The 20,831-nt window shown below is 53.3% G+C and overlaps 2 protein-coding genes across 2 annotated transcripts in view; one reads left to right on the top strand and one right to left on the bottom strand.

Moving 5' to 3' along the window:
- Positions 1 to 20,831, top strand: part of LOC144949065 (zinc finger protein DPF3-like) — a 324,698-nt gene that overhangs the window by 127,795 nt on the left and 176,072 nt on the right. The window lies entirely within an intron of this gene.
- Positions 1 to 20,831, bottom strand: part of LOC144949063 (regulator of G-protein signaling 7-like) — a 37,117-nt gene that overhangs the window by 12,895 nt on the left and 3,391 nt on the right. The window contains exons 2-4 of the mRNA XM_078878873.1: positions 4,060 to 4,156; positions 2,932 to 2,982; positions 1,853 to 1,959 (exon numbers count right to left, since the gene is read on the bottom strand). Coding sequence (XP_078734999.1) covers positions 1,853 to 1,959; positions 2,932 to 2,982; positions 4,060 to 4,156 — 255 coding nt within the window. The remainder of the gene's footprint in view (positions 1 to 1,852; positions 1,960 to 2,931; positions 2,983 to 4,059; positions 4,157 to 20,831) is intronic.

Genomic DNA, 20,831 nt, shown 5'->3' with positions numbered 1-20,831 from the left:
AAGCCTCGGGGCCACTTCCTGGAGTTCTGCCATTACTCGTACGGTACATTTCATTAAAGCGTGTTTTAAAAAAAAGTATTTTTAAAAATGACTTATTTTAAGTCGTTGTTACTCGCCGCAGAGAACTGTAGCTACACGACGACCGCCGCCACTCTGCTGTAGAGGGCGCCCCAAACTGTGCCACGCGCCCTCCCGCTTGGCCTTGTGCGATAGAGTTATTTTATTTAACTTTTTCTTCTGATTCCGTTCCGATGACGTACCATGACATCCGTGAAACGTCATCGCAATGGAACCGGATGAAAAACTGACGGCGTACACGTACGTCGTTCTGTTCACACAGAGACACAAAGACTTTTGCCGAGACACATAGACCTATACGGAGACCCATAAAACATAGAAGCACACAGAGATCCATAGAGTCAGAGAGACCCATAGACATATGGAGCGACCCATGGCTTCGCATAGAGACCCTTAGACCAAGTGAGAGAATCACACGTCATCAGAATGGGTTAAGGCTTAAGATGCATTCGGCCAATTCACGACGAGTCGTATTTATTACACGCTTGGGAGGAAGCCGGAGCACCCGGAGAAAATCCACGTGTGCGAGGGGTGTGGGGGGGGCAACGCTCGATCCCCGTACAGAAGGAACAGATGGAGAGACGCTCACGGGTAGAAGGGAGTTTCGCATCATCTGTGCGGTGATCCACCAACCCTCACCGCCGCCGCTGCCTCCACAGCGCCGGGTTAGAGACGGCCGCCACTGCCACCGCCACCACCACCGCCACCGCCACCGCCGGCCGGGCTAACCGCGCCATCGGCACCGCACGTCACGAGTGGAGCACAGTTTGGTAAACCTTGCAGAGTGCTGCATAGCCCCCCTTGATGAAGAATGGGTCGTGGAAGGGGATATTACAGAACAACTCCCTGGCTCCTCCCCCCTCTCTTACCTACGTAGCCTCTTGTCACAGCAGCCCTTTTGCCCACTTCAGCAAGTGTTTCTTGCTGTGGTTGTCCCACCTGATTACAGACGCTTGTGTTGCGCCCGAAACGTCGTGATAAAATTTCTTTTATACCCACGTGACTTTACCGAAAGAACCAGAGTACGTCACCCGCTGTTGTCGACGCCACACCACTAGGGGGCAGCACTACGCCACACATCCCGCCCGGAGAGAGCGAAACGTCTCCCTGTGTTGTTGAGGCGCGGCGGCTGAAAGGTCGATAACCTCCACCACCCCCCACCCCTTCCATCATCTTCCCCTGCCCCTGAATACCACTGCTGCCCTCCCCTAGCCTGGGCAGCGAGCCGGGACGCCCCCTCCACACCTGCCAAGTCACACCTGCATAGTCACGCGTCTGTATACAATTGGACATCTCTTCTTGGTTGTTTCGGTAAAGTCACGTAGAAGGGAAATAATAAAATAATAAAAATAAAACATGATAAAATACAATGGTATGTTATTATGTTTTACTATGTTTTATTTTTATTATTTTATTATTTCCCTTCTACGTGACTTTACCGAAAGAACCAAGAAAATACAATTGTATTTTATTATGTTTTACAATGTAATATTTTTATTATTTTATTATTTCCCTTCTACGTGACTTTACCGAAATAACCAAGAAGATGAATCCCTGCAGTCACGAAAGCTTTAAATCGAAATCGGACATCTGTGAATCTCCTGCGCGCCGGTGAAGAAAAAGTGCTTCACAGCTCTTCGGATTTCTCTAGTAAATATATATATTTATATAAAATAATCAAATATATATTCTGATTCTGCACGGTCACACCTGCCGAGTCATCACACCTGCATGCCCCTCCCCCCCCTTCCTCCCCGCACCCCCCGGCGCTCACCTGGAACCGGTAGAAGGTGTTGTCGTCTTTCAGGGTGAGCACGTGGTCCGAGATCGGGAAGAAATATCCGTGAGCAGACACGAGCGTGCCCAGGTGCAGCGCCTCCGCTGCGCACAAAGACAAAGGTGTCCATCAACCCCCTGCACGCCCCCCGCCGCCACGGTATAGCCTCGGCAAGCTGCTGGGGCAAGTGCTGTTGTATGTATGGTGAACTTGTTTATTTACCAGAAATGTCAGAAACCTATAATTATTAGAATTTTCCGTACTTTTTAGATATGACTGATTTGAACCGTGCTATAAGGGGCCGTCCATAAATGACGTCACGCGATTTTTGACGATTTTTGTCCCCCCCCTCCCTCGTCACACGGCGTCACAAAAAGTTAGACCCCCCCCTCAAATATGACGTCACAAAGATCTGCCCCCCCCCCCAAGATAAAACATGCTTCATATCGCTTTAAACTATTGTCATTGTAGTGCGTATTTAATGTGGCGCTGCACTCAGATCTTGTAGGAGAAAACATTTATTAAAAAGTATATTTAATTAAGTAGAACGTGTTGTCTATATTTATTTAAAGTTGCGCGTTTTGATGTGACGTCACATTCCTCAAACCCCCCTCCCCCCCCCCCCTAGGTACGTGACGTCATTTATGTACGGCCCCTAAGTGTTCTGATACTAGCATTGTCTTTGTACTGTTTGCCTGTTGGCGTCAATTCTCTGGTGTGACACTGGTGGTGAGACACTGGTGGTGAGACAGATGAGCAATGTGAGTGGTGAGGTGTTGAGGTGGTGAGGAGTGAGGTGAGTGGTGAGGTGAGGAGTGAGGTGAGTGGTGAGATGTAGAGGTGAGTGGTGAGTGGTGAGGTGAGGAGTCAGGTGAGTGGTGAGATGAATAGGTGAGGAGTGAGGTGAGGAGTGAGGTGAGTGGTGAGTGGTGAGGTGAGGAGTGAGGTGAGTGGTGAGGTGTAGAGGTGAGCAGTCAGGTGAGTGGTGAGATGAAGAGGTGAGGAGTGAGGTGAATGGTGAGTGGTGAGGTGAGGAGTGAGGTGAGTGGTGAGGTGTAGAGGTGAGGAGCTCTCACCTGGGTCATCAATGATGAGGTTTCTCATGAGCCACTGGACGATGTCCGCACCTGGTGAGGGGCGGGTGAGGTGGGGGCAGGGGGGCGAGGGGGGGGCGGGGCAGGGAGGTAAACGAGGTATTGATCACTTATTGACATTTGTGTCGGGAGCGGCTCAACCCTGCCGAGTGACAGTGGCGCCATTAATTATCATTCAATAGTGATGACGTCACGTCAATAGTGATGACGTCACCTCAATAGTGATGATGCCACGTCAATAGTGATGATGTCACGTCAATAGTGATGATGTCCCAATAGTGATGATGTCACATCAATAGTGATGTCACGTCAATAGTGATGATGTCACATCAATAGTGATGATGACGTCACGTCAATAGTGATGATGTCACGTCAATAGAGATGATGTCACGTCAATATAGATGACGTCACGTCAATAGTGATGTCACGTCAATAGAGATGATGATTTAACCGATAATTACGACAGTGATGATGATGGTGATGATACAATAACGATAATGATGACCACGGCATTGTTTAGAATCATAATGTGTATTTATACTGGAAGAATCCGGTGAGCTATCGGTACAAAAACACGATCGGAATGCAAAGTATACGAAAGGTAAACAAATCACTTGAAAAAAAATAAAAATTAAACTAAACTATGTTAATTTTACCAGGTAAAGCCCACTGAGCTACTAACTTCTTTTTCAGAATCGGCCTCCCCACAAACGATAATAGCTAAACGAAGTGGAGCTCATCATGACGTGGGTAAAACATTATAGACGATGGCGACGATGACGATGGTGATGACGACGACGACGACGATGATGATGACGACGACGATGGTGATGACGACGACGATGGTGATGACGACGACGATGGTGATGACGACGACGATGGTGATGACGACGACGATGACGATGGCGATGATGACGATGGTGATAACGACTATGGTGATGACGACGATGGTGATGGCGATGACGATGGTGATGACGACGACGATGATGATGATGACGATAATGGTGATGACGACGACGATGGTGATGACGACGACGATGGTGATGACGGTGATGACGAAGATGACGAAGCGACGAGGGGAGGGGGGAGGAGGGGGAGGAGGGCGTCTACCGGTGACGACGCTGGGAATCTTGGAGAGGAAGCTCTTGACCGTGCGGATGGGAACTCCGCTCGTCTCGTCCTGCATCTTCCTCACCACCTCCTCCATCTGCTCCTCCTCGCGGGGTGGGGGAGGGTGGGGAGGGCAGGGTGGGAGGGAGGGGAGGGTGGGGAGGGGAGGGTGGGGGGGGGTAGTGGGTGGGGGAGGTAGTGGGGAGGAGAAGACGGCACCACACAAAGACAGATCGCCCCACACTGTTAGCGTCACTCGCTGGCTGTTCGGCTGAAGGAGAAGCCACGTGGATCAGCGGTACCCAGGATGCACTGGGCGCCCGCGATGGCTAGGAGATGTTAACTCCCTCGCCTGGTATACAGGAGGTCGTGTGTTCGATCCTGACCCTGACGATGCCTGCTGCTGTATATTTGGAGTTTGCGTGTTTCTCTCTCATCATCGTCATCACGGTGGCTAGGAGATGTTAACTCCCTCGCCTGGTGTACAGGAGGTCGTGTGTTCGATCCCGACCCTGACGCCTGCTGCTGTATACTTGGATCGTACTCTGCCACGTGGTCGCGAGTATTTTTCTCCGGGTCCCTCCGGTTTTCCCCTCCACGTTTCGAGTCAACATCGCGCGTTCAGGGTGTCTGTGGCTGCTGCTCTCAATGTCCACGTGACGATGATGCGAAGCCACCGCTTCGTGGGGCTATCGTTTGTGATGACCAGGTCGCTTCTACAAAAAAAAATAAGAGCTACCTCGCTCAGTGGGCGGCCTTACTTGGTCAAATTAAAATTTCTTAAGAATATAAATCCTAGCAAATCAGACTTTCCACCACCGTCTCGGGCTGCTGGGAGAGAACCTCCAACGCATCAACGCTCACTCGAGCAGGAAATCCTCTTTGACCTTCGCTGCTTCGTGTTTAGTTTTTTGTTTTGGCAATCGTAAGGCCACGCTCGTAAGTTCTGAGACTAAATCCGCCTCCACGGGCTGAATTATTAACGGCGTCCTCGCGGGGGGCTGGTGTGCGATCGTAGGGGGCACCCCCCCCCCTCTACCCCCCCCCCGCCCCCCCGCAGTCCGGTCGGCCCGCTGGCAGAAGGGCAGCCCTAATTAAAGAGGCGCTCTCTTTGATGAGGGGGTTGGGGTGGAATTAATTAGGGGGGCCCACAAATGCCACGTGTGCAGATTGTCAAAGGCGCGGGTGGGTGGCCAACACCACGTCCGACCGCCTTTGTCTCCCCAGTGGCGATGTTTACTACACACCGCACCAGGAACTCATTTTAGGATGAATCTACCTGGGAGAGGCCCAGGACCGGTTCAGATAATCGTCACCGGTGTTGGAGCAGGTGAGTGGTGAGATGTGGAGGTGAGGAGTCAGGTGAGCAGGTGAGCAGGTGAGTGGTGAGATGTGGAGGTGAGGAGTCAGGTGTGCAGGTGAGATGTGGAGGTGAGGAGTCAGGTGAGTGGTGAGATGTGGAGGTGAGGAGTCAGGTGTGCAGGTGAGTGGTGAGTGGTGAGATGTGGAGGTGAGGAGTCAGGTGTGCAGGTGAGTGGTGAGATGTGGAGGTGAGGAGTCAGGTGTGCAGGTGAGTGGTGAGATGTGGAGGTGAGGAGTCAGGTGAGCAGGTGAGCAGGTGAGTGGTGAGATGTGGAGGTGAGGAGTCAGGTGTGCAGGTGAGATGTGGAGATGAGAAGTCAGGTGAGTGGTGAGATGTGGAGGTGAGGAGTCAGGTGTGCAGGTGAGTGGTGAGTGGTGAGATGTGGAGGTGAGGAGTCAGGTGTGCAGGTGAGTGGTGAGATGTGGAGGTGAGGAGTCAGGTGTGCAGGTGAGTGGTGAGATGTGGAGGTGAGGAGTCAGGTGTGCAGGTGAGTGGTGAGATGTGGAGGTGAGGAGTCAGGTGTGCAGGTGAGTGGTGAGATGTGGAGGTGAGGAGTCAGGTGTGCAGGTGAGTGGTGAGATGTGGAGGTGAGGAGTCAGGTGTGCAGGTGAGTGGGAGCTGTGAGCGGTAATCCAACTGGTCGCCGGGTTCATGGCGCGGCGAGCTAACCGCTACGCAACTGCTCTGCACAAGCACCCACACACGCACCCACACACGCACCCACACACGCACCCACACACGCACCCACACACGCACCCACACACGCACCCACACACACACGCACGCACCCACACGCACACGCACGCACCCACACACGCACCCACACGCACCCACACGCACGTACGCATCCATCCACACACGCACGCACCCACACACCCATACACGCACGCACACACGCACCCACACACACACGCGCAAAGAAACCGCAAAAATTATTCCGCCGTCGCAAAAGAATCCACATTTGTAAGTGGCGACCACTCACGCCATTAAACACTTTCCCCCAACACCCCCCCCACCGTCCCAACCCGCTACGACCCCGGCCGCTCATACATCGCTTTGTCATTTTACGCGACGCCGAATTTACGCGATTAACGGCGACCCAGGCCCCCCCCCCGTTCGCGCGGCGATAACCGGCCGAGCGATTTGCCCCCCGTGCCACGGGGCCGAGGCCAGACCTCCCACCGGCGGGCGGGCGAGTTGGCTTGCTTCAAAGCGACGCGTTCAACGAAAATCAACAACATCGCGGTGCCACCCACGGGGTGCGTGCCAGGCCTTGCCGGCACCCTCAGGGGCGCCCCGAGGTCAGACGGCGTCTCGACTGGGCCCCGGGCAATTCCATCCCCTGGTTAAATTAAGGACAGAACATTCTAGATTTGAAGCTTTCGTGACTGCAAGGATTCATATTCTTAGGTTTTTTTCGGTAAAGTCACGTAGGTAGAACATTTAAATAAAATAAAAATCACGACGTTTCGGAGGCAACACAAGCCTCCGTCTTCAGGTGGAACCGTCACAGCACGCTAGCTGTATCAAGTAAATGAAAAAATCCAAGAGATCCGACCTTGTATATATACTGGTTGAGGGGGGAGGAGCCAGGGTAGGCCCCTGGATATGAGTTTTTTTTATTATTATGATAAGGTTGGTGCAGCTGAAGCTACGGCTAGTCTACATAACAAAGGACTGAGCCTTTGTTATGTAGACTGGCTGAGGGGGGGGGTGCCAGAGTTGTTAAAGTGCGGCTGCAGCTAATGGGACCGTCAACCACCCACCCGTCCCCGGTGACTTTCGTGGTGCCAGGCCACCCTCGCAAACGAGGCCCTATCCTCGGCCTCTTGAGTTCTCGCCTGGGAACGCGAAATAAAAACTCTCGCAACTTGACACTACGACGAGCGCTTCGGCGATCGGCTGCGCGAGGTTACGGACGAAAGCTCCGAGTTCAAACGCGGACATCCACGCAACCTCAACGGACGCCCCGCTCCGCACGGCACACGTGGGAAGAAGCCATCCTGACTTCCTCAATGGGGCTGGGTTTTTAAAATCCTTTATATTAAGTTCACTTGCTTGCGCGCTTACGACCGTGCAAATCTTTCGGTCGTTTTTTAACCCACTTCCCGTGATCCAATCAAGCTGACATTTTGCACACAGACTCGTTGTGCGTGACAACGTATTTTCGTGAAATTTTTTTTCCAAAATGTTACACTTTTTAGGAATCTTTATTTATTTAATTACCAATTGCTTAATGGTGGCAGGCAATCATCTGACCCATAGGTGGCAGCCATCTCAAGCCAGAGGACGAGAGGACTCTAGCCGCCACGCATATGAATGATTTATAGTGAAAAACTTTGTTTTTACGGGTTAATTTCCTGGAGATTGCCCTGATGACGTTTGACGCATTTTCAAACGTCGGACACAATGGTCTTGTACCTTCGGCTCAACTGTCCGCCGAAGCAAAACAATTACAGCAAAGCAAGCTCATGGATGGGGGTGGGTGGGGGGGGGTATCAAAGATAAAGATCCCCCGTGTAGCCTTGACGGACTGTTGGGGCAAGTGCTGAGAGTAGCGAGTAGCACCTATGAAGGCCGGCGTTGTGGCACACGAGGGGGTGGGTGGCCAGCACGACGCCCGGCCGCCTTTGTCTCGCCAAGCGCTGCTGTTTGCACCTTGTGCCAGGTACTCATTTGAGGCCGAGTCGACCAAGGGGAAGAGGCCAAGGGACCGGTTCAGGTTGTGATCTTCACCGGTGTACCGGTGGCCGTGAGCGGGAATCGAACTCGGGCCACCGGGTTCGCAGCTGGGCAACACGGAACCCCTCTGCACTTGGGCCGCCCGCTGTTCACATTCGCATTGAGCCATCGGTATTCATCTCCTGTGCCAGAGGCAGGGATTCCATATTCCTACGCCGGTGGGCAAGTATCAAAGTATGAAAGAATAAGAACGAGTTGTTAACCTTTCTTGCAATAAAACAGGAGGTGTCAAGATGTCCAAACACCAAATGGAAACCTTTGGCAATGGAATCAAGTCCGCATGAAACCACCCGCCCGCCCGCCCCAAGAGTGACAATTTGGCTTCCGTCAACCCCCAAGATCGTGCGGCAACGCAGGGCGAGTGGCACGCTGGCGGCCGGGCGTGCTGGGGTAAGGCGTGGGCACTGCCCGCCTCTTCCGAGACGCGAGGCCAGCGTGGGGGAAGAGTAGGCCAAAGGTGCCGTCTAAAGGGCAGGGGCTCTGCGACCTGAAATAACGAGAAGAGGCATTTGGCAAAGGGCCGCGACGCAGCGTGGCGAGTAAGAGGCGGTGGTGGGGCCCGCTGGAGTTGAGGGTAAGGCTCACCAAGTGCGTCTCGTGGTCCAGAGAATACGGTAAGGCTCACAAAGTGCGCCTTGTGGTCCAGAGAATACGGTAAGACTCACAAAGTGCGTCTTGTGGTCCAGAGAATACGGTAAGGCTCACAAAGTGCGTCTCGTGGTCCAGAGAATACGGTAAGGCTCACAAAGTGCGTCTCGTGGTCCAGAGAATACGGTAAGACTCACAAAGTGCGTCTTGTGGTCCAGAGAATACGGTAAGACTCACAAAGTGCGTCTCGTGGTCCAGAGAATACGGTAAGGCTCACAAAGTGCGTCTCGTGGTCCAGAGAATACGGTAAGACTCACAAAGTGCGTCTTGTGGTCCAGAGAATACGGTAAGGCTCACAAAGTGCGCCTTGTGGTCCAGAGAATACGGTAAGACTCACCAAGTGCGCCTTGTGGTCCAGAGAATACGGTAAGACTCACCAAGTGCGTCTCGTGGTCCAGAGAATACGGTAAGACTCACAAAGTGCGTCTCGTGGTCCAGAGAATACGGTAAGACTCACAAAGTGCGTCTCGTGGTCCAGAGAATACGGTAAATTCTACGCGAGGAGGAGGAGGAGTGCACTTCAAACATCGCGCGTTTGCCACTCCATCCTCCGTTGCTAAGGGGGGGGGAGGGGGTGCGGAGCGCACAAGTTCGGAGACGGTTGCCCTTGGTTACGGCTGTGTATCGGTAGCCGGCAGGGGAGGGGAGTGTAGGGGAGGGGAGCCCCCCCACTCCTCCACCCCCCACGTTGGCGAGCCGCGAACCGCAGAGACGTCGCCGGATCGGCTCCATCCATGAAACAACAAGGTGGGGGGCGGGGGAGAGGGGGGTTCGAAAAATCTCTAAAATTCCCGCAAAAAACTAAAAAAACAAATCCCCGTGACGAAGCTGTCTGCGCGCGGACGGTGGCGGGAGCGGTGGCGCAGCGGTTAGCGGCACCGCGCAGCGGGGCAGAGGACCCGAGCTCGATTCCCGACGCCGGTGACGATTATCTGAACCGGTCCTGGGCGTCCGCTGGGTCGACTCGGCCTCAAATGAGTAGCTGGTGCGGTGTTGCGGTCAACGTCGCCACTGGCGGTGAGACAAAGGCGGCCTCCCACCACCTCGGGGTGCCACGGGCCTTCATAGCCTTCATAGGTGCCGGGACACTCGCTAGCAGCGCTCGCCCTGACCGCCTGTCAAAGGCGACGCGGGGCATCTTTGTCGAGTGCGACGGGCGATCGCTACGCACGACGCACGAACCCAGACTCGAAACCCCGCAGAGCCCCGCGAGACGTGTCGAGGGAGATGGGATCGGGCGCATTCCGGCTGACTGGATCATAGGGGGGGGGGGCGCTCGGCCACTCCGCGCAATTAGAAGATCGTTTCGTAAAGAGGAATACATGCACGCAACGTGCGTGCGCGCGTGTGTGCGCGTGTGTGTGTGCGCGCGTGTGTGCGCGTGTGTGTACGTGTATGTGTGCGTGTGCGCGTGTGTGCGCATGTGTGTGTGCGCGTGTGTGTGTGCGCGCGCACGCGTGTGTGTGTGCGTGAGTATGTGCGTGTGTGCGCGTGCGTGCATGTGTGCGTGTGTGTGCGTGTGTGTGTGCGCGCGTGTGTGTGCGTGCGTGTGCGCGTTTGTGTGCGCGTGTGTGTGCGCGTTTGTGTGCGTGCGTGTGCGTGCGTGTGCGCGCGTGCGTGCGCGTGCGTGCATGCGTGTGCGCGCGTGTACATAACGGGGTACCATAGAGAGACGGTGAAATAATTTGGACATCGGGTTGACGAGGAGGAGGAGGAATGAAAAAGCGAAAGAGAACGAGAGAGAGAGGGAGAGAGCGGTGGGAGCGAGAGAGAGACAGAGAGAGCGAGAGAGAGCGACGGAGCTAGAAAGAGCAATGGGAGTGTGTGAGAGAGAGCAAGAGAGAGAGAGAGCGATGGAGCGAGAGAGCGAGCGAGGCCAAAGGAAGCGAGAGAGAGAGAGAGAGACGCGGGGCCCTCACCGCCCACGGTGACATTCCGCGTGTGACGCACGGTGCATCACGCTCCGCTTGAAATTCGTGTCACATTTTAGGATGTGAAAAATAAATTGCAGCAAATCGCTCTCTCCCTCTCATCCTCCTCCTCCTCACCTATGCCCCCCTCTCACCTACCCCTCTTCACCATCCTCCTCCTCCACGCCCCCCTCTCACCTACCCTTCTTCATCCCCCTCCTCCTCCACGCCTCCCTCTCACCTACCCCTCTTCACCATCCTCCTCCTCCACGCCCCCCTCTCACCTACCACTCTTCATCCCCCTCCTCCACCACGCCTCCCTCTCCCCTCCATAATGTAACATTCTAACCCGCCCCTACAGGGCATCTGTGAAGAAAGATCTTCATAGCTCATCGGATCCCTCCAGGATGAATGAACATTCAGATTCTGATGTATCTCGCACAATTCATCCTCCCTTCACTCTCTGCCCCCATCTCTCTCCCTCGTCCCTCCATGTATCTCCATGTCCGTCCCTCTCTCTCCTCCTCCTCCTCCTCCAAGCCTCCCTCTCTCCCTCCCTCTCTGTCCATCTGCAAAAGTAAATCGATGACTCACTGGGACTGCTTGCAGAGTGAATGGGCAGAATCATCAATGAGAGTCTCGTTGTATTAAGCCGGAGGAGCTTGAATGAGAAGAGCCCTCGGCCATCTCACCTAATTCATCCGCGACGCATTTATTTGACGGGCACCAGTATAGAGCACCACCACCACCATCATTATTATCGTCATCATCGGACGTGGTCAATCCGCTGCTGGATGAAGGCCTCCCAGAGCCAATTCTCACGATCCCGGGATGCATAATATATTTGGGGTGCCATGGTGGCTTTGAGATGTTCACTACCTCGCCTGGTATACAGGAGGTCGTGGGTTCGTTCCTGACCCTAACAATGCCTGCTGCTGTATATTTGGAGTTTGCGTGTCTCTCTCTCTCTCATCATCACGGTGGCTAGGAGATGTTAACTACCTCGCCTGGTATACAGGAGGTCGTGCGTTCGAACCCGACCCTGACACCTGCTGCTGTATTTGGAGTCGGCGTGTTTTCCCTCCCCGTGGTCGCGTGGATTTTTATCTCCGCGTCCTCCGATTTTTTTTCCCAACACACATGGAATCAACGTCACGCGTTTATATGATTTGGCTGCTGAACATTCCAACACGATAAGCCGCTTCGTCGAGCTCTCATTTGCGTGCAGGCCGCTTCTGAAGCAAGAGCTACGTAGCTCATTGGGCCTTACCTGATAAGTTAAATAAAAAAAATATAAAGTTTAGCCAAAGTTTATTAAAGGGCAAACGGGAATGAATGAAAAGCGATCGCTGCGCCCGATGGCCGCATGGCCGCGCGTGTCACGTGCTCCTCGACCTACAACGCGCATGGGGGGGGACACACACGCGCACAAGAGACAAAGATCCCCCGTGTAGCCTGCAACAGAATGTTGGGGCAAGTGCTGTTAGCGAGCAGCACCTATGAAGGCCGGCACGGCACACGAGGGGGCGGGTGGCCAGCACCACGACCGGCCGCCTTTGTCTCCCCAGCAGCGATGTTTACTACACACCGCACCGGGTACTCATTTGAGGCTGAGTCGACCTAGGGGAGGCCCAGGACCGGTTCAGATAATCGTCACCGGTGTTGGCCGTGAGCGGGAATCGAACCCGGGTCACCAGGTTCGTAGCGCCACGCGCTAACCGCTACACACACACACGCAGTCACACACGCACGTACACACACGCACGTACGCACACGTACACACACGCACGTACACACACGTACACACACGCACGTACACACACACACAGTCACACACACACGTACACACACGTACACACCCACACAGTCACACGTACACACACACACGTACACACACACAGTCACACACACACAGTCACACACACACGTACACACACGTACAGGTGACTGGGCAGGAAACGTCACGGCGAGAGGGGACGATGACGTTCGATGGTTCGAGATTCAACAAAGGAAACTATTTCTGCACGAATGTAAGTTGAACCTCTTTCGCACCGTACGTAGCCAACCTTGCTAATCGGAGGTGCGGGAATTGTTTTTTATTTTACCAGGTAAGGCCCACTGTGAGTTGTGTAGCTCTGTTTAATAAACAATACGTAAATAAAGCGGCATTAAAAAAACAAGTTTAGGACTACAAGCGGGACAACCGAACGCTGTACAGGACAACCACAAAAAACCACGCCGTGGGATTACATTGTTTTGTCAACAGTACAAAACCCGTGACCCAAAAGCTATGGCTGTCACCACACGGCCTGCCTATTCCCGTGCCGTGATCCGTGTAGTTTTTGTCCAAAATTGGCAACGGGACATATATATATGAACAAACGCGCCTTTATTTTTAATAATGTAAAATTACACCATGTACCGGTGCAAAGAGTGCGCGCGCGTCAATGGGGGAGCGGCAGTGCAGCGCTTAGCGTGCTACGTATGTACGCGTGTTGAACTTCTTTCGCACCATACATAGCCGACCGTGGCAATAGGAATTGGGGGATGGACAGCAAACGAACCCAGCGTCTCGAGTTCGATTCCCCGCTCACTGCTAACATCAGTCGTGAATATCTGAACCGGTGCGGAGACTTCTCCTAGGTCGACTGAGCCTCAAATGAGTAACTGCTCAGCCTTCATCCAGACCACAACGTCAAAAGGACTGAACTCTGTGTGGCCACCTTCTCGTGTGAAACCACCGACCCCCGACAGTGACACGAGCACTCGAGTGGGGACCGGTTTTGTCATTATTACGACTCATCAACAAAGATCTCCATCCCAACACGTGGCAGTGACACGTGGACTCGAGTGGGGACCGGTTTCGTCGTCATTAGGACTCATCAGCAAAGACCTCCATCCCAACACGTGGCAGTGACACGTGTACTCGAGTGGGGACCGGTTTCGTCGTCATTAGGACTCATCAGCAAAGACCTCCATCCCAACACGTGGCAGTGACACGTGGACTCGAGTGGGGACCGGTTTCGTCGTCATTAGGACTCATCAGCAAAGACCTCCATCCCAACACGTGGCAGTGACACGAGTCGATGTTCGCTGCCGGTATTTGCTTCTGGGAGCCCCCGATATGGGGAGGATGTTGGTGATGGGAAGTAATGTTGGTGGTGATGTTGGCGATGATGGTGATGTTTGGTGGTGATGTTGGTGAAGGTAGTGATGATGGTAGTGATGGTGATGTTGGTTATTGAGGTGATGGTGTTGATGTAGGTGATGATGGTAGTGATGTTGGTGATAGTGGGGAGCGGTAGTGTAGCGGTCAGCACGCTGCGCTACAAACCCGGCGACCCGAGTTCAATTCCCGCTCACGGTCAACACCAGTCTTGGGCGTCCCCTAGGTCGACTTAGCCTCAAATGAGTACCTGGTGCGGTGTGTAAACATCGCTACTGGGGAGACAAAGGCGGCAGGGGCGTGGTACTGGCCACTCACCCCCTCGTGTGCCGTGCCGGATTTTGTAGGCGCTCGCTAACAGCACTTGCCCCGACAGTCTGTTCATGCTACACGGGAGATCTTTGTCTTTGATGTTGGTGATAAAGGTGACGTTCGTTTATGCTGGTGATGGTGGTGATGGTGGTGGCGGTGGTGGTGATGGCGCGTGCGTGCCGTACATCTGTGTGCCGCACATCTGTATGCAGCACGCGTGCCGCGTAGAGAGAGGAGAGAGCACTACACGTGGGGATGGGGGGGGGAAGAGATGGAAGAGAGGTGACGAGAATGAGGAGAGAGGGTGAGAGAGATGGATTAGGGAGGGAGGCGAGAGATGGCGAGAGAGATGGAGGGGTGAGGGAGGGAGGAGAGAGATGGTGAGAGAGATGGAGGGGTGAGGGAGGGAGGAGAGAGATGGTGAGAGAGATGAAGGGGTGAGGGAGGGAGCGGGTAGAGGAAGGAGAGAGTGCTTGAAAGAAATGGGGCGGACGGGGGCTCGGTGGAGAGATGGGGAGGTGAACTTAGACTGTCCTGGTCGGTGACCCACAACACACTTCTGCACCCCGCACACCACATCCAGTTCACCACTCACTCTGGCTGAGGCCTCCCTCTTCTCGGGTCGACCGGCGACCCCGCCACCTATTCAGTGATGAATCCACGATTCTATGTGTGTATGTTGAACTTCTTTCGCGCCATACGTAGCCAAGAAACTAAACACAAAAAAAGCAGTTCTAAAGAAATACATTTTCAATCGAGATGATTTAAATGTGCGGAGCTCCCAGTGGTATCATAATATCGGAAGGAAGAGCGTTCCAGACGGCCGCAGAAGCGCGTCCGCAAGTGCCGCGCGATGCGGTGACCGCCGTCTCTGTCCGATGGCCGAGCAGAAAGCCGCTGCTGCTGCCGCTGCTGCTGCTGCTGCCGCTGCTGCTGATGATGATGCGAGAATTGGCGTGATGATGGTTTATCGCTCTTTGACGAGATCAGCAAAGGGCATCGTGGTTCATTTGCGGCAAGCGCCTCGTGTGTAACGAGTGCGACCCTATAACGTGCAGAGAGTCCGTGGGGAGACTGCGTGAGGGGGTAAGAGAGGGGACACGGAGGGGCCTTGAGAGAGGATGGAGATGGGATGGGGAGTCATTGGTGACCGGGGCCGTGAACACCGCCTCGCTAAACTTGAGAAGCCCCTTTAATCGCAACCCAGCCTCTGCCAGGCTACGGATCTCTCTCCGGTCACACCGGTGCGTGGCCGAGGCCCTCCACCACCCGACCCAACCAGATGACCGCTCCGTGTTGTGACCTGCACGAGCGTTTGTCGCGCAAAGTTCGTGCACGTTTCAGCGCTCGCCCCGGAGGTGAGGACCAGCCGCGGATTCTCGCGGCCAAGATCGGCGATCGACAATCAAAGCGACGGTGAGCGGAACAAAAATGCAACGCACGAAGGTGGCGGAGGTCATCTTGTGGGGATTCGAGGAGGCATCGATTATTTGATTGACATCGATCCTCGAAGCTCGGGAGACACGCGTTTAAATTTGGCTTTTACGAGAACACAACCAACTCCTTACACCATGATACTTACATTTACAAGCACATTTCTCTCTCCTGCTCGCTCCTACATTAACATGAGCTGCCCCGCCTATCTCTAAACCTTTATAAAACAGTGTAGGTTACGTGATGTTGTGCTGAGTTGATGAAATAAATAGTGTTGCTCCCAAGACAACGTCTGCAACTCAGTTGGACTCACTACATATGTATTATGGTTGTTTGTTGTTGCTGCTACGTTCTTACCCCGTGCCCCTCCTGGACATCTGCTGACACTGTAAATCAATATTCTCATTCTGCAGTAGTGCCCGTCTTTCCGGCGACACCGATCTCGTCGTCAAAGCCATTCTCTTGCCAGGGCGTCTTCCCTCTCTTTCACGGGTCCCTTCCACGCGCGCGCGCCCACGCGGTGCCCCAGGGGGTGTCAACGAGACGCCCGGTGGTAGTCTCCGTGGGACGGAGGGCGGAAAAGGCCGCAGGCCCCCCCCACCCCCCCGCCCCCACCCGCCGCAACGTCTCGCTCACGCCACTGCTGGCGGACGCGCGTCCCAGCTGGACCGCAGGAGAGGCCTCTGTAGCGGCGGTTACCCAACCTGCCCCCCGGTTACCCAACCTGCCCCGGTTACCCAACCTCCCTCGGTTATGCAACCTGCCCCGGTTACCAAACCTACCCCAGTTACCAAACCTACCCCGATTACCCAACCTCCCCCGGTTACCCAACCTCCCCCGGTTACCCAACCTGCCCCGGTTACCAAACCTACCCCGGTTACCAACCTCCCCCGGTTACCCCGCGAATTCCACCGACGACCCTCAAAATATTGCCGCGCACGCCAACCACACAGCAGAAAACCTAAAGTTTTGTGAAGATTAAAAAAAAAACAATCTGCAAGTAAAGAAAATCATAGATAAAAGGTTGTTGGGTTAGATCGAGTCAATATAAACGTGTAGTTAAACCTGCCACCACCCGACATAACCCAAGTATTACGGTGTGTCACGTGGTTAGTAAGGTTTACTACGTAAACAAGCCGTGGTCGCCATGGTCGCCGTGGCACAAGACTCTGCCGGAACTTAAGACGCACCCCAAAAGGTGAACCTGGTGTCAATGAAAAGCTGCACCGTAATAATCCGGCAACCCACTCGACGAAGCAGTTGCAGGCAATTAAGTTGCACACTATCGGCGAGAATAACAATAATACGTAATAATTCAGATGTATAATTCGCCTGTACAAACTACTCCTGTATACCAGGCGAGGCTGTCAACATCACGGAGCCACCGTGATGATGATGATGAGAGAGAGACACAAACTCCAGATATACAGCAGCGAGCATCAGAGTCGGTATCGAGCGCCATGACCTCCTGTATACCAGGCGAGGTAGTTAACATCTCGTAGCCACCGTGATGATGATGAGAGAGAGACACAAACTCCGAATATACAGCAGCAGGTGTCAGAGTCGGGATCGAACCCCACGACCTCCTGCACACCAGGCGAGGTAGTTAACATCTTGTAGCCACATTGATGATGAGAGAGAGAGAGACGCAAACTCTAAATATACAGCAGCGAACGTCAGAGTCGGGATCGAACCCCATGACCTCCTGCACACCAGGCGAGGTAGTTAACATCTTGTAGCCACATTGATGATGAGAGAGAGAGAGACGCAAACTCTAAATATACAGCAGCGAACGTCAGAGTCGGGATCGAACCCCATGACCTCCTGCACACCAGGCGAGGTAGTTAACATCTTGTAGCCACATTGATGATGAGAGAGAGAGAGACGCAAACTCTAAATATACAGCAGCGAACGTCAGAGTCGGGATCGAACCCCATGACCTCCTGCACACCAGGCGAGGTAGTTAACATCTCGTAGCCACCGCTGGCTCCCGCAGCGCCCGTGCGCGTGAAGGAGGGAGGAGAACGCGAGAAGGAACTGGAGGAGAGAACGACTCCAAGAGACGAGACGGGGGAACTCGCGCGAGAGAGAGAGGGAGAGAGGCGGGGGGGGGGAGTCTGTGAACAAGAGGGTAACATCTGTTCGCGTCTTTTGGAAGGTTGCACTTTGGCGGCCACATGCATGAACCTGGATTTTTCGATGTTTTCCATCTCGGTTTCTCACCGCGATTTCGTTACGCCATCTCTCTTCGCTCTCTCGCTCTCTCTCGCTCTCTCTCGCTCTTTCTCTCGATCCCTGGTTTGCGTTGAAATGCATCTCGCATCGCACCAGTCCCGGTAATCGTTTCCCGTTGCCGAATTTGTTGAGAACACAAAAAAAAACCTCTCGGACAGCCTTGGGGATTGTCCGTTAGCATCGGATCAATATCGTTCTCCTGGGCTCGAATCCAAATATAATTCTCACATTACAATTTTTTTTTCGTGTGAACTTATTCATTTTTCTCACGTCTCTGTTGCTGGCCGAGAACTTCAGCAGACGCTCATCCCTCTCATTAACCCATAAAAATGTCGAAAATGCGCAATAGCTTATTAACAACAATAATGAATAAATACTGTATAAACATATATATATATAAAATTATGAATGCAAATCACATCTTAAAAACGCCGCAGTAGAATGTGTCACGCACCGTAGGGGTTTTTATTTTGTTGTTGCACAGAGCATGCGTGGGAGGGTAGAGAACCACAGACAGGCGAGAAGACGGGACAGAAAACTGGACCTGCCAATCAATCGTCAAATCTCAATGCTCCTACAATGGGATTGATTACGCTTCACGATTTGTATCTTACCAGGTAAGGCCCTACTAATCTACGTGACTCTTTTTCAGATGCGACCCTGGCTATCACAAACGATTGCCCAACGAAGTGGCTTGTCATCATCATCATCATCACGTGTAAATTTGTAGCGGCCAAATAATCTAAACGCGTGGTGATGTCGCTTCTAAATGTGGAGGGAAAACCGGAGGAACAGGAGAAAAATCCACGTGACCACGGGAAGAGAGACACGCAAACTTGAAATATACAGCAGGTGTCAGGGTCGGGGTCGAACCCACGACCTCCTGCATACCAGGCGAGGTAGTTAACATATCACCACCATGACGCACAAGTCCATTCATTAAGTGTACAACTGTTTAACGATTTCTCCCCCCCCCCCCCCCCCAAATGTATTTTTTTTCTCGAATACAAATCATTTACTCAATAAAATCATTGAGGAACTTGATAGGTTTCACCCTGCCCCGACGCGTGAAGCCACTCTTAGAGGCCACAAGATTTGTGTCCTCATCAAAAACACAACGGGGGGGCAGTGGCATCACCAGAGGGTGAGCCTCGGTTCGAGTCCTAAGCCGGGTGGAGTGACGCCGTTCTGTGCGGGGTTTGTGAAGTTCTCTCCTACTCTTTGGGTTTTTCCGGTAAAGTCACGTAGGTAAAACAATTACATAAATTAAATCACGACGATTCGGAAGCAACACAAGCCCCCGTCATCAGGTGTAACCGCTCCAGTAAAATTGCCGTGGCGTATGAAGGAACGTGTTTTGCTTCCGAAACGTCGTGATTTAATTTATTTGAATTTTTCACCGACGTGACTTTACCGTATGAGTCCTTGCAGTCACGGAAACTTCAAATCTAGAATGAAGTTCTCTCCTCTCTGTTCTGAACGGGTTTCCTCTGTGGCTCCCCGAGTTCCCGCAGTAGCTAAAGGAATGCACGAACGATGTGACGAACTGGTATTGGCCAGAACATCCCATTGCGCAGAGACTCCACTGCAACTTAGGGGCCGTCCATAAATGACGTCACGCGATTTTGGACGATTTTTGACCCCCCCCCCCTTCGTCACACGACGTCACAAATGCCTGACCCCCCCCCCTCAGATATGACGTCACAAAGCTCTGCCCCCCCCCCCCCCCACAAAAAAAAACATGCTTCAAATCGATTTAAACTATTGTCATTGTAGTGCGTATTTAATGTGGTGCTGCACTCTGATGTTGTAGGAGAAAACATTTATTAAAAAGTCTATTTCATTAAGTAGAACGTGTTGTCTATATTTATTAAAAGTTGCGCATTTTGATGTGACGTCACATTTCTCAAACCGCCCCCCCCCCCTCGTCACACATCGTCACAAATGTCTGACCATCCCCCCCTAGGTGCGTGACGTCATTTATGGACGGCCCCTTACTCAAATGGGATCAAAGACAAAGAACCCCCGTGCGGCCTTAACAGACTGTAGGGGCAGGTGCTGTTAGCGAGCACCTATAAAGACTGGCACGGCACACGAGGGGGTGGGTGGGTGGGTGGCCAGCACCACGCCCGACCGCCTTTGCCTCCCCAGTGGCGATGTTTGCACACCGCACCAGGTAATCATGTCAGGCTGAGTCGACCTAGGGGAGGCCCAGGACCGGTTCAGATCATTGCTGTCACTGGTGCTGGCCCTGAGCGGGAATGGAACTTGTGTCACCGGATTCGTAGCGCAGCGTGCTAACCGCTGCCCCACCACTCCCCATATTGGGATCACACAGCAGCAGCAACATTGCCAGCTTAGTGCGAATAACTAAACCTTGTCAGGTCCCCTGTTGAAGAATTCCGAGCTAAACAAAGCACAAGCATAAAGTCATCTTCTTCTTCTCATTCCACGCGTTTGTCCCACTCAGGTGGGGTCTGCCGTCATGGCCAACCTTCTCCACGCTGCCCTGCGCCACCTCTCTCTCTCTCTCCACTCCTGGGGACACCAAGGTCCGATCGCGACACATCCCCCCCCACACCACCACCTTTCCTTCTGCCTCCTTCCTCTTGAGCTCATTCCTTCCACTCGCAGCTACGGACCCACGTGATTCTCCTGTCGTCTCTGCACATCACTGAACTGCACCACAGCCTTCTCTCTCTCTCTCTCTCAAACCCCATTGTTTCGGCTTCCACGCCGGGAGACGGAATCCAACCGACATCCTCCGAGTTGCCAAGTCCAGAGCGCTCACCATTTCACCACCTTCGCGGCTGCCTTCGTCTTCTAAGTTAAAATCGGCGAACACGACGTTGTTACGTACTTGCCAGACATTTCTGTACTCGTGGCAAAACCGTATTTGTTTTGATAGTTTCATTCACGTGGTTACCAGTAAGGCATAAAGCAATACCCTTATAACTCGACC

This window comes from Lampetra fluviatilis, chromosome 52 (assembly GCF_964198595.1).
Source record: "Lampetra fluviatilis chromosome 52, kcLamFluv1.1, whole genome shotgun sequence".
Lineage (NCBI taxonomy): Eukaryota > Metazoa > Chordata > Hyperoartia > Petromyzontiformes > Petromyzontidae > Lampetra > Lampetra fluviatilis.
Note: the sequence above shows the minus strand (reverse complement) of the source record. Positions and strands in the feature narration are given on the sequence as shown.